At 53.2% G+C, this 12,389-nt stretch overlaps 1 protein-coding gene across 1 annotated transcript in view; it reads left to right on the top strand.

The window, feature by feature from the left end:
* The window catches only part of TBC1D22A (TBC1 domain family member 22A), a 262,971-nt gene that overhangs the window by 107,534 nt on the left and 143,048 nt on the right, over positions 1 to 12,389 (top strand). Inside the window, exon 8 of the mRNA XM_027540480.1 lies at positions 9,308 to 9,422. Coding sequence (XP_027396281.1) covers positions 9,308 to 9,422 — 115 coding nt within the window. The remainder of the gene's footprint in view (positions 1 to 9,307; positions 9,423 to 12,389) is intronic.

Raw genomic sequence — 12,389 nt, 5'->3', positions numbered from 1 at the left:
CGGGGGGAACTGCCTGTGGGGGAACCAGGTGACGGAAGCAAGGGGCTTTAGGAAAAGTCTAGAAGCGCTGGTCTCAGGGAGAAGCAGGGAGAATCAGGTTCTGGTTTGCGGCATTGCAGTGGTTAGACTTGGACGCACCGCAGCTGATCCATGCCGGTGCTGGCTGGGCCCGTTACGACGTACATTTGCCCTAAACCATCATGTGTAAATCTAGGAAGACTACCAGGCGTGAGGCGCGGGGCGGCAGGGTAAGCGTGTGTTTGTACACTTTATGAGATGCTGCCAAGCCCTTTCCCCAGGTGGCCGTGCCGGCTCACCATATGTGAGAGGCCCAGTTCCTCCAGGTCCGTGTCATACGTGGGATTGCCAATCTGTTTAATTTTCACTGTTTTAAAAAACAGCTGTGTGGTGGCATCTTACGGGGTTACAATTTGCATTTCCCTGTTGACTACGGACGTTGAGCATCTTTTCATCTCCTGATTTGTCACGCTCAGATCTTCTTTGGTGAAATGTCTGTTCCGTTTTTTTGCTCACTGTTTAATTGCTTTTGAAACCTTTAGCCTGCCTGTTCCCTGGCCTCCTCTCGGCCTTCCAAGTCAGACTCCTGGGGTGGACCCTGGAAGTCCCTGCTGGCAGGAAGCACAGACGGAGGCGGAGGCTGTGGATGGAGGCAGGGTCTCTGTAGGACCTCCTGAGGTGACGTCCCCAGGGACCTGGGACCCGGGGCACGGCTGCCTCCCTGCCTGTGCCCTGCCCTTCCGCCTTGACCCGTCTGATCAGGCCTTCTGTCTGTGGGTTTCCTCTGTCTGCTCGGCGCAGGGCAGCTGGGTACGAGCACTCATCACGTGACGCTGTCTGGGGTCCTCCCTTCCTCACCCGTGACCTCAGGCGTCTGCTTCCTCTGGGCCTTCCAGAGATGGAGCCTTGTCGGAGACGCCCCGCCCCACTTTGGTTCACACTTTGATCCTCTTGGTGCTTATTGTCTGATTTTTCCTCGTGGATGAGGTCTCACTCTGCCTGCACGTCACCTCCCCAGGAGCAGGGCCGGCGCCCGAGTGCCTGGAGCCTCACGGGACTTGGGAGATTTTGTTGAAGTGAGTCGTTAATCACTAAAGCTGAAGCTCCAATACTTTGGTCACCTGATGCAAAGAACTGACTCATTTGAAAAGACCCTGATGCTGGGAAAGATTGAAGGCGGGAGGAGAGGGGACAACAGAGGATGAGATGGTTGGATGGCATCACTGACTTGATGGACATGAGTTTGAGTAAACTCTGGGAGTTGGTGATGGAGAGGGAGGCCTGGCGTGCTGCGGTCCATGGGGTCGCAAAGACTCAGACACGACTGAGCGACTGAACTGAACTGAACTGAGTAATCTTTTTATCCAACGTTGTTATTTGAAAGTAAAGTTCATAACTTTTTGGCCCTTGCTCTTTTGATCTTCTATTTGTGGAAGTAACCTCAGCCTCTTACTTGGAAAATGCGAACTCTTACCCGAGGCCCTCTGGCTCATGGGCTGGTGCAGGGAGCTCAGGGAAGGAGCTTCCTTCAGATCTCAGAGCTGGGCCTTGTCACGAGATAAGGTCATCAACTTGCGAGTCCCTTCTCCTCCGTAATTATTATATTACCTGCCCTCTGGCTTTCTGCTTCTTAGAGCAGTTTCACGAATTAGGGAAATAGGATGCTTTTTCCAGTTAGCCACGGAGAAGTGACGTCTTGTCACATTTAATCAGACGGAGGACAAAGAACGTGCAGGCCTTCAGGACCCCATTATCCACGCATGGTCCTTCTGCTTGGGGTGATGAGTTCTCTGTGGCCCGAAGCATGGTCGTTTTCTGGGAGGCATGTATCCGTGGAGCACAGATGTGTTCATCCTCGACTTGTCCGCTGACTGTGAGCTTTCTGCAGACAGGCTTCCTGACTGGAGTGTCTGTGTGGAGGGGCATGGGCCCAGCTGGCGTCCGGGGCTGAGGCGGCCAGGGAGAAGCCCGCTTCCTGAGGAGCAGGCATTGGCTGTGTCCCGAGGGTCTGGCCTAGACTGAAGAGGGTTGGGGCATTTGCACAGGGGCGCTACCTCCGTGCCCGGGGGTCTCCTCCTGGCCTGCTCTGCTCACCATTCCCCCACCTCCTCGAGCTTGCCAGCACCCCCTCCTGCCCTGGCTGACCCTACAGCGCCCACATGATTCCCACGGTCTGCTCGCGTCTCTGTCCCCTTGGACGCAGCTCTCGAGGGGGGCAGCCCCCACTTTTGTCTTTGTACTGCTGGTGCCTGATGCACACTGGGGTCTCAGACCGGCGTGTCTGAGCATCTTGCTGGGATTCTGGCCACGGCCGAGGCCCTGGCTGTCTCTTCTCATGCTGCAGGCTGTCACGGCCAGGGCCCGGGTCTTTCTTCTCCTGTGTCCCCCCGGCCCCTCCAGTGGGGCTGGCTCGTGGTAAACAGCTGACAGGTGCTGGTGGGCTGCATGCATTAAACACGCACTCCTCCTGGGGTGGGCGTTCTGGAGGGCCCTTCCATGGGAGACGCGGTGCTGGTCGGGTCTCAGGCTGGGGAGCTGTGGACGTTAAGTGCTCCTGAGCCTGCGTCTTCGTAGTTATTGCTCTCTCCATGCCGTCTCATAATTCATCTTTGTTTTACCCTTTGGAGGTGGGGGGGGATTGCATTTGTAAGAGCCTGTTATTTAGTCGCTCAGTTGTGACCCCAACTCTTTGTGACCCCACGGGCTGTTGCCCACCAGGCTCCTCCATCCATGGGATTTCCCAGGCAAGAATACTGGAGTGGGTTGCCATTTCTTTCTCCAGGGGATCTTCCTGATCTAGGAATTGAACTCATTGTCTTCTGCGTTGCCAGGTAGATTCTTTACCACTGAGCCACCTGAGAAACCTCTTTGTGAGAGCCTGAGAGATATGTATTCATTATATAATCAGTTCATTAAACTCTTCTGGTATATATTTCAAGGATCTAATCCATAGATCTTTCCCTTTTTTCCCTTTCTGGCTTTATGGTAAAACAAATCAGAGCAGAAAGGTTTCCATAACATACCTGTCCAATGTAAAGAAAAAATTAAAAATTACTTCCACATGTTCACTGTCATGAAAGCTGAGTGATAAAGAATTGATGTCTTTGAACTGTGGTGTTGGAGAAGACTCTTGAGAGTCCCTTGGACTGCAAGGAGATCCAACCAGTCCATCCTTAAGGAGATCAGTCCTGGGTGTTCATTGGAAGGACTGATGCTAAAGTTGAAACTCCAATACTTTGGCCACCTGATGCGAAGAACTGACTCATTTGAAAAGACCCTGATGCTGGGAAAGATTGAAGGCAGGAGGAAAAGGGGACGACAGAGGATGAGATGTTTGGATGGCATCAGCGACGCAATGGACATGAGTTTGAGCAGGCTTCGGGAGTTGGTGGATAGGGAGGCCTGGCGTGCTGTGGTCCATGGGGTCACCAAGAGTCGGACAGGACTGAAGTGAACTGTCCACTGTGAAGCTGATGAGACAGCCAGGCTGGCATCGTTGAGGTCACTTCTCTGTCCCTCCCCAGACTTGTCTGTGTCCCCCAACAAGGAGCTCTTCCCTGGATTTTTGGTAAATCATTCTCTTGCTCTTCTCTAGGTTTGTGGCGTGGGTTTGTGTGTGTTTCATCTGTTTTCACTCTTTATTCTTGGTGGGGTTGTGCTCAGCGTGCCCCTTGTCAGCACTCTATTCCAGGGCTCCGGTGCTCAGCCCCAGCCCCTGCACCCACCGCGTGGCTCATCTTCACTGCTGCATAGTCTTGCCTGTGTCTCCTGTGGTTTATTGATCCAGCCCAGGGTGAAGAAGCACCTGGCTGGTGTTCGTTCTGGTGCTTTTTCTCTCAAATACGTCACACAACTTACTAAATCTCTTTATAGATATATTTTTAGGAAGTGGCATCTTTTTGCATTTTAGTAGCATTGTCTAATTTCTTAATGACAGTATATAGAAATGCAGTTGACCTTTGTAAGTTAATTTTATATCTGGCAAACAGTAATCTTTTATCAATTCTAATGTTCTGTGTGTAGGTGTATTTGAGTTTTTAAAGAAGTTAATCATATGGCTTATGAATCATGATAGCTTCATGTTTTCTTTCTGTTCTATATATCCATGCTTGGTTTTTTTTTTCCTCCGCTGGCCAAGATTTCCACTGCAGTATTGAATATTAGTGTTGAAGGCAGGCACACCCTGGTGTCATTCCAGTTTTGAAGAAGCCTGCGCCGTTGACTTGGGGTGTTTGCTCCCGGTTTTGTAGATGGCTCGTGTTAAGGCTGGAGCCTTGCTTTGCTCAGGGTTTTAAAGTCCTCAGTGGCTGCTGAGGTTTTACCGCCTCCTTTCCCACTTGTCGTCTGAGGTGAGAATAGGTCTTTGCTCCTTTATTCTGTTGATACAGTGGATTTTATCAGGCGACTTCCGAGTAGGAAGGAGAGTGTGCGTTCCTGAAGTAAACCCAAATTGGCCAGGACGGATGTTTCACTGCCTCACAGGATTAAGAGTGTCAGCATCTCACGTGCTGAACCGCCCAAGGGGGAAGGCTGGCCGCGCTCTAAAGGGACAGACGCTCTGACCGCGTCCGACTCCTCGGCTGCGCTCCGGCACGCAGCTCCATCTGCCGTGCCGAGCGTGCGGTCTGACGACGGTGACAGCGTGATGTGTCGTCTGAAGGTGTTGTTTCTTTTCTGTACTTCAGTTCTGAGCCTGATGAAACGTGTGTGCTTTGCCAGCCCGTCAAGTGACTTGAGCACAGAACGTGGGACAGAAATCCCCATATCTCAAGGAGGTGAGGGTGGAGTAATTCACCACCCAGCGTGGTGCGGCAGCGGCTTCAGAGCGCGTTATTATTAACTGGATTGTAAACCTGCATTCGGTGTATATATTATGTGATGGATGGCTGCCGATTAATCTACGTTTTAGATTTGTTATGGACTCTTATTTTTGTCTCATTCATCAGGTGTTGTAATTCGTTTGGGGGGAGCGTCCCCTCAGTCGTGGTGCGAGCACCTGTGTTATAAATATCTCCTCTTTCTGAGCCCACATGGCTCCTGGATTTCAGGAGATATAAATCCCACAGGTCTTCTCAACACAATCGTATATTTTGTTGTTATTCTCACAGAAATCATCTCCACGGCGCTTGATACGCTGGGAAGTCATGTTGCCGATGCATATGGTTGAATTATGATGCTTTCGCATTTTCGAAATCAGATTTTTTTTTCCCCCAAGTAATCATGAGCACAGCAACGTTTTCAATTTCAATATATTAAATTTTTTAGAATGCAGAACATCTCAGCTCTCCAAGTGCATGGCGTGTCGGCACCCTGGTCCTGCCTTGGAGGCGCGTGAAGGTGGTAATATGTTTGCAGAGTCAGGACAGAAGGAGCTTCCCCACGGGGCCCTCTCGAGCTGCTCCCCGGGGCCCTCTGTGGAGGAACGCTGGGCTTTCAGGGAAAACCTGGCCTGTGCTCAGGTTCCGGAGGCTGGGAATGCCCGGTGCCTTCTCACGTTTTCAGTGCAAGTGGTGCTGGTGATAAGAGTAGCAAGTGTTTTCATGATTGTTGACGAGGGTCAGTTGGTCTGTAGAGAAGGTACTTGGGGAAGAGTTTGAAGTCTGAACTGCGTTTAATGAATTCCTCCTCTCTAACGAAGGTAGACCTCAGGGAATGTCAACAGACCTTTAATAGCAAATATTACCCAGTAAATATTCATCGCTAGGGCCATCTTGTATCATTCCGTGTTCTCATTAAACACGTGCACACACGGAGGGCACGCTTCCTTCACTGGCAAACAGCACTGCTGCTCACGCCCACAGCGCACCGGCTTAGGCGCGAGCTCGCGTCCCGTGTCCGCCCTTCCACGTCTGCTCTTTCCTAAGCTGTCCCGCGTCTACTGACGGCCTCGTGCAAGTCGAGTGCACTGTCCTCACCCTTCCTGTGACAGCTCTTAGTGAAATGCCTGGGTTTTGACACACAGAGCCGTGGGGACTGTGGCCCCTGCAGAAATGCCCGTGGCTGCCTGCTGGGCACGCGATGACCTTGCTGGGCTCCGTTGGCGCGTGTGTGAGCCTGGGGCCCTGATGCCACTGGAGAATCAGCCTGTGGGGCGCTGACTTTGTCCCCGTCACAGGTGGACTCAGGGAGGGTGGCCAGGGGCAGGGCCGTCTGTGGGGACGCTGGACTGTGCAGGGGACACTGAGCTGCTGAGGCCACCTGGTTCCCGCCCCGGGACACCTCTCCTTTCTGGCCTTTAGGCACCTTGTGGGAAGCCGGCCCCATACCCCAGGCTGGCTGGCCCTCGCCCTGGGGCCCCTGTGGCCCCAGAGCTGCCCCCATGAGCCACTGTCCACTGGACCTGGGATGCCAAGCTGACTGTGAGGTGCCCCTTGGAGTGGGGGGCAGGGCTCTCGCTGCTCTGTGGATCCTGCATGCCCCAGCCCAGCCGGCACTCTCCCTCAGCCCCCCTCAGCTGCAGGCAGGTCAGGACTCAGGGCTCCCCTCTGACCTTCCGGATTCTCGCTCCCCGCCATCACCAGGCACGCTGTCTGTGTGGACACCTTCCCTGCTTCATTACACTCAGTGCAGCTTCCCTGGGAGTCCAGACGAGGCTGATCTGTCCATCAGCTTCTGTCCGCCCTCAGCCAGATGCTGCTTCATGTTCTGGGCAGTGGGTGGTCCCACAGTGGGGCTGGAGGGAGTGCGGGGACCAGGGCATGCGCCCGCAAGGGCAGGTGGGGGGCCTGGGACCGCGGGTGGCTTGGTTGGGGTGGATCCAGCTGTGGACCCCTGGTGTCCCCAGCGTGCAGGACAGTTACTGCCAAGAGAGAGGCTGCAGGACGTTTAAGTAAGTGGTTCACCTTTCCTTTCTGTCTCCCTCTTCCGCTCTCAGATGTGTAAATCATGGGAGTCTTTCTTATTCTCTAAATTAATAGCTGTTGTTATAGGGAAATAATATGCAAGACGATGAGAGGCCGTGGGTGCGGCCTCCCGGCTCTGATTACCTGGGGAGGTAGGGGTGCTGCCTGGATAGGTGTCAGGTCAAGGGCACGCGAGCACCAGAGCCAATGGGGATGTTGTTTATGGCGTGGAAGCTGGCGAGGGCTCCGGGCAGCTGTCGGGCCTGTGTGGAGTTGGGGCAGGCGGGCCTGGAGTCAGGGCTTCGAGGAGGATGTGCACACCCGTCCCCTCCACCAGGCACGCTGGTGCTGAGGGGCAGACCCGCGGGCTTTGCCTGGCTCCTCGGCAGGTTCTGTCCACGCCCCTGCTCGACTGGTGGCCGGGAAGGAGGGAGACCTGTGCAGGGCGAGACAGAAGGTCCCCCATGCCGGGGGCTAGGCCGTCTTGCCAAGACTGTGGGCCCTGATTCTCAGCCACGCATGGCTCCGTCTGCCTCTGTTCGCTTTGGAAGGCTCCTCTCTCCTACTGCCGTCCGAGCGGCTTGTCATAAGCATCACAGCCCGTCGCCTCCTCGCTGGTCTCTGTCCACCAGATGCCTCTGGAGCCGATCCCCGCTCCCAGTCTGTCTCCCATCATGGACTCGGAGGGAGGGGCCTTGAGGTCCCGGCTAGTGGGCCTTGCAGGTCTGGAGCATCACCGCTTGATGGAGAAGCAGGATTCGGACGGTGGTCCAGCGACCAGGAGGTGCCTCCAGGTGTTGTCGGTCCAGAGGGACCCGGGACGGGAAGGCCCAGGGACACTGCCGGCCGGGGCCTCACGAGCAGGAAGCCGTCGGCCCTCCCCAGCGGGTGGGGAGGGGGCAGATGGCGGCCCAGCCACCCAGCGGTGTGGCTTGAGCTGGACGCCAGGGCCGGGACCAGCACGGAGGAGGTGGCAGCCTGGTGGGCCCAGTGCAGCTGGGCTTTGGGAGCTGGCGGCAGAGGGTCAGAGCCAGGGCAGCCAGGGCGCGGTGTTGGGGGCGGGGGCCTGGAGCCAGGAGCCTGGAGCCTGGAGCCGGGGAGGCCGTGAAGCCGCGTGTGCGTGCGTGTGCGCATGCGTGTGCGTGGGTGACGACGCGGTGGGGCCCTGGTGAGACGCCTCCTGAATGCAGGTGGAGGATGGTGGGGGGCGTGAGGAGGGGAGGCAGGATGGACTGGGTGTGAGTGGCGAGGAGAGAGGAGCTGAGACGGCGCCAGGGTGGCGGGTCCTCGGACGGCGGCGGGAGCCGGGCTGACGGGGACGCCTGCATCCAAGGGCCGGGAGCGTCCTGCGGTTTAAGGGGGCGTCTGTTGCGTCATTGTGTGTGGAGTCTAAGAAGTGACGCAGATGAATCCATACGTAAAAAAGAAACATCAGACGTGGGACACAGACCTATGGGGACCGAAGGGGGTAGTTAAGGGAGTGATGCGTGAGGAGTGTGCGGTTAAGAGGTGCAGACTCCTGCATGTCAAATAGGTGAGCAACAAGGATTTACTGTTCAGCAGTCGACTGTGTGCAGCATTTTGTAATAAACTGTAATAGGAAATAACCTGAAAAAAATCTATTAAAAAATCGACCACGTTCAGAGACACGAAGGATAAATCGGTGTTTGCCAGAGGAGGCTGGGACGTGAAATGGGTGAAGGGCGTCAGAATAGAATGGACAAGCGGCAGGGCTGGTGCGCAGCCCGGCGACCACAGTGGACGGCATTTACCACCTCTCTGAACGTCGTTAAGAAAATCAGCCTTGGAAGTCCTCGTCACAAGAAAAGAAGTCCTACGGCTGTGTGTGGTGGTGGGTGTTAACCAGACTTACTGCGCCGGTCACCTCGGAATATAGGATTTACAGATATTCAGTCGTTATGCTGACAGCTGGAGCGAATATGCTGTTACCTGTCAGTTGTGAAAAAGCATCTGGTGAGGGAAGCTTAGGGCGTCGGCCATCCCCTCCCTCCCACCTGTCCCTCTGCCCATTCATGCCCATTCACGTGGGCAACCAGCTGCTGACCTCCCCCTGCCCACCTGCCCACCCGTCCATTCCTCTGTCTGCCCCCCCCGCTTCCTGAACTGCCAGGCCAGGTGCCGCTGCGCCTGCTGGCCGAGTCCAGGGCAGCCACACGCAGCGGTTACCCGCGGGGCTGGGAGGCCAGAGAGTGAGTGTCTCTTGTAGGAGCCAGCTTGTGTGGTGGGACTGAGCCCAGGGCTCCAGGACGTTCTTCCATGCTGCTTGTGAGTCTATTAAAAAAAATCAAGATAACTGGAATTTAAAACAGTTGTATTTTATATTAGAGACTGAAAAGTATCGGTAACGTGTGTCCTAAGGATGCACACACTTAAAAAGTTTCTGATGTGTTTGCTTTCTGCTCCACCAGTGTTCACTTTTCTTTCAGATTTTTGAAAGGATACTGTTCATATGGGCCATACGTCATCCTGCCAGCGGATATGTTCAGGGGATAAATGACCTTGTCACTCCCTTCTTTGTAGTCTTCATCTGCGAGTACACAGGTAAGATCACAGCGTGCACGGTGCTTTCTTCTCACAGACATTGAACGTGGACTTCAGTGGCCTGACCATGTTGCTCTGCATAATTACACCGTGCTGAAAATTGCTGTTAATTTTAATGTTATTAATGACGGCCATTAGTAATATTGGAGAACAATAGTTTTATCACTGATGCCCGCTTTGAAAAAGTCCTTAAATCCACATGCTCAGCCACTGAAGACATTGAGATGTGTTTATTATTATTAATATCTTCTTTTAAATAATAAATGAGGAGAAATGTAATATATTCGAGGAGCGTGGTTTTGTGTTAATGGCCACAGAGCACTGGCTTTAATGATTTGGATTTAAATGGCTAAGGTTAAGGTGATAGGCTATTAGTTGGATGTTTTGCTTATAAGCTAAAAACCGAATCCTCTTTAATTGCATTTCTGCAGCATTTATCACTGGTTTGCCTTTGATATACTAGTAGCATTTAATTTTATGGGAATATTAATTACATGCAAAATAATTGGTTTAATGGGCTTTAGGTTGGGTTATACTGTCTCTGAGTATTGCATATTTTTTCTTCCGTTTATGTTGCAGCAGGTAGCCAACTGTAGCGTAACTTTGCCTGGTTTATGTTTCAAGTTTAAAAACCGTTCTGATGATATGTGTGTGAGATCTACTTTTTAATTCATCTGTGGACAGAAATGAAACACCACAGGACGGGTTTACTCTTGAGCGGTAGCGTTTTGTTTAAAACTGGTGTTACTTTGTCTTCACGTGAACCTTCCTGCCTTGGTGTTTGTCATTGTGGTTATTTTTTAGGTTGTGTTTTAGCCATCTCAGTGTTAGGTCCACTTTGGATTCTCGTGTTGCTGTAATCTGAAGAGTGAGGTTGACTTGAGACCAGATGGTCCCCTGACGGCGCCCACTTCTCATCCATTTTGTGGTCCATTTTGTGGCCACCCCTCTCCCATCGCTTGGAGTCTCATGGGAGCCTCTCCGTTGCTAAGCAACCAGTGATCCCGGGCTGCTCCCCCATCATCTGTTCAGCAGGGAGAGGCCGCTCCGAGCCTGCCTGCCTCTCTGTTTCTCGCTTCCTCGTTTGACAGATAATGAAAGTGTTCTTAATGATCCTAGAACAGTAGGAGCTCTGTCAGTAGACTTCAGAGCTGTTAATTGAAAGAAGAAGTTCAACTGAGATGTGATTAGAGAATTGATATTCCATGTTAAATAGACCATTTAATTAATGTGGTAAATAAGTTTGTCCTAACGAGTCTAGCACCAATGTAGGTTGTAAGACCCAAGCGATCCTTGGTGCGTTTGTCTGAATCATCAGCAGGCTGGGATGAAGGGACATGACCGCGATGTTAATTGTCCAGAAGAGAGAAAAGCTGGAGAGAACACTTTGTGTTCAAGTGTTGCCTTCAGGTAAACTCAGAGACTCTTCATGCCGTGAGCACACACAGTCGTGCGCACACACACATATGCACACACACAGGCGCACGCACAGGCCCCCTGGGGCTGCCAGCAGTCAGGTCTCTTCCGGCTCCTCACCCTGCTGTCCCGCTGTTGAAGGACACACGCAGGTGCAGTAGCGCCAGCCCCCGCCTCTGCAAGCATGTGTGGAACAAATCCTCAGCTCCTTGGAAGAAAAGCTACGACCAATCTAGACAGCATGTTAAAAAGCAGAGACCTTACTTTGCCAGCAAAGGTTTGATTAGACAATCAAAGCTATGGTTTTTCCAGTAGTCATGTATGGATGTGAGAGTTGGACTGTGAAGAAAGCTGAGCGCAGAAGAATGGATGCTTTTAGAACTGTGGTGTTGAAGACTCTTGAAAGTCCTTTGGACTGCAGGGAGATCCAACCATTCTGTCCTAAAGGAGATCAGTCCTGAATATCCATTGGAAGGACTGATGCTGAAGCTGAAACTTAGTACTTTGGCCATCTGATAGGAAGAACTGACTTACTAGAAAGGACCCTGATGCTGGGAGAGACTGAAGGCTGGAGGAGAAGGGGACGACAGAGAAATGAGATGGTTGGATGGCATCACTGACTCCATGGACATGAGTTTGAGTAAACTCTGGGAGTTGGTGATGCACAGGGAGGCCTGGCGTGCTGCAGTCCATGGGGTCGCAAACAGTCGGACACGACTGAGCGACTGAACTGAACTAAACTTTGGGATGGAGCCCCTGGTCACGGTTGGGCCCTGGAGGTGTCTGTCACCCCTGAGGGGTGTCTGAGGACGAGAGTCAGGAGAGCTCTGGGGACCTTGGTGGCGGGGGTGGGTGTGCGGGTGGTCCAGATCCAGAGGCTGGAGAAGGCCGCTGAAGCCAGCGGGGGGAAGCCCGAGTGGCTTGTCGCTCCGGGAAGGTGTCACGTGCTGGGAGAAGACAGTGGAGGAGGGCTCAGTGCAGGGGAGCTGGCCGCTTCTCGGGGCTGTGGGCTGGGCAGCAGGGCTGGGTCCCGTGCTTTCCTCTCCAGGCTCCACTGAGCCCAGGGGTCCCGAAGTCTGGGTTTGGCTGGGGGGAAGGAGGCCTCTGTGGCCTTACGCAGCCGTGTTTTGCTCTGTCCTCTGTGGGGGCCAGATGCTGCTCTCCCGACACCCCTCGGAGGAGTCTGTGCCTCTGCACTCCCACCAGGCCAGCCTGGGGACGGGGCGCAGGCCCATGGCAGTGCCGGGTGGGAACAGCTGTCTGCGGGGAGTTCCTCTGAGTCTTCGCTGTGTGTTTTATTTATGTAGTTCAGAACATGTTACATAGAAAATTCTGTTTCGCGCCTTTTCCCGTTTAACCTTAGAACATGAGCTTGTCCCTGTAACATTAGCTTGTTCCTGTGTTATTAAGAGATCTTGGTAAAGATCGTTTCCACCTCCTGCACAGAATATTCTGTTGAGATAATGTAGCATAATTCATGAAACCCTTCTAGTGTTGTTGGAGTTTTTAAGTTCTTTTCCCCCTAGGCATGGTGCAGTTTTTAAGTATTTT

This window comes from Bos indicus x Bos taurus, chromosome 5, assembly GCF_003369695.1.
Source record: "Bos indicus x Bos taurus breed Angus x Brahman F1 hybrid chromosome 5, Bos_hybrid_MaternalHap_v2.0, whole genome shotgun sequence".
Classification (NCBI taxonomy): Eukaryota; Metazoa; Chordata; class Mammalia; order Artiodactyla; family Bovidae; genus Bos; species Bos indicus x Bos taurus.
This window is presented reverse-complemented; position numbering and strand designations above follow the sequence as displayed.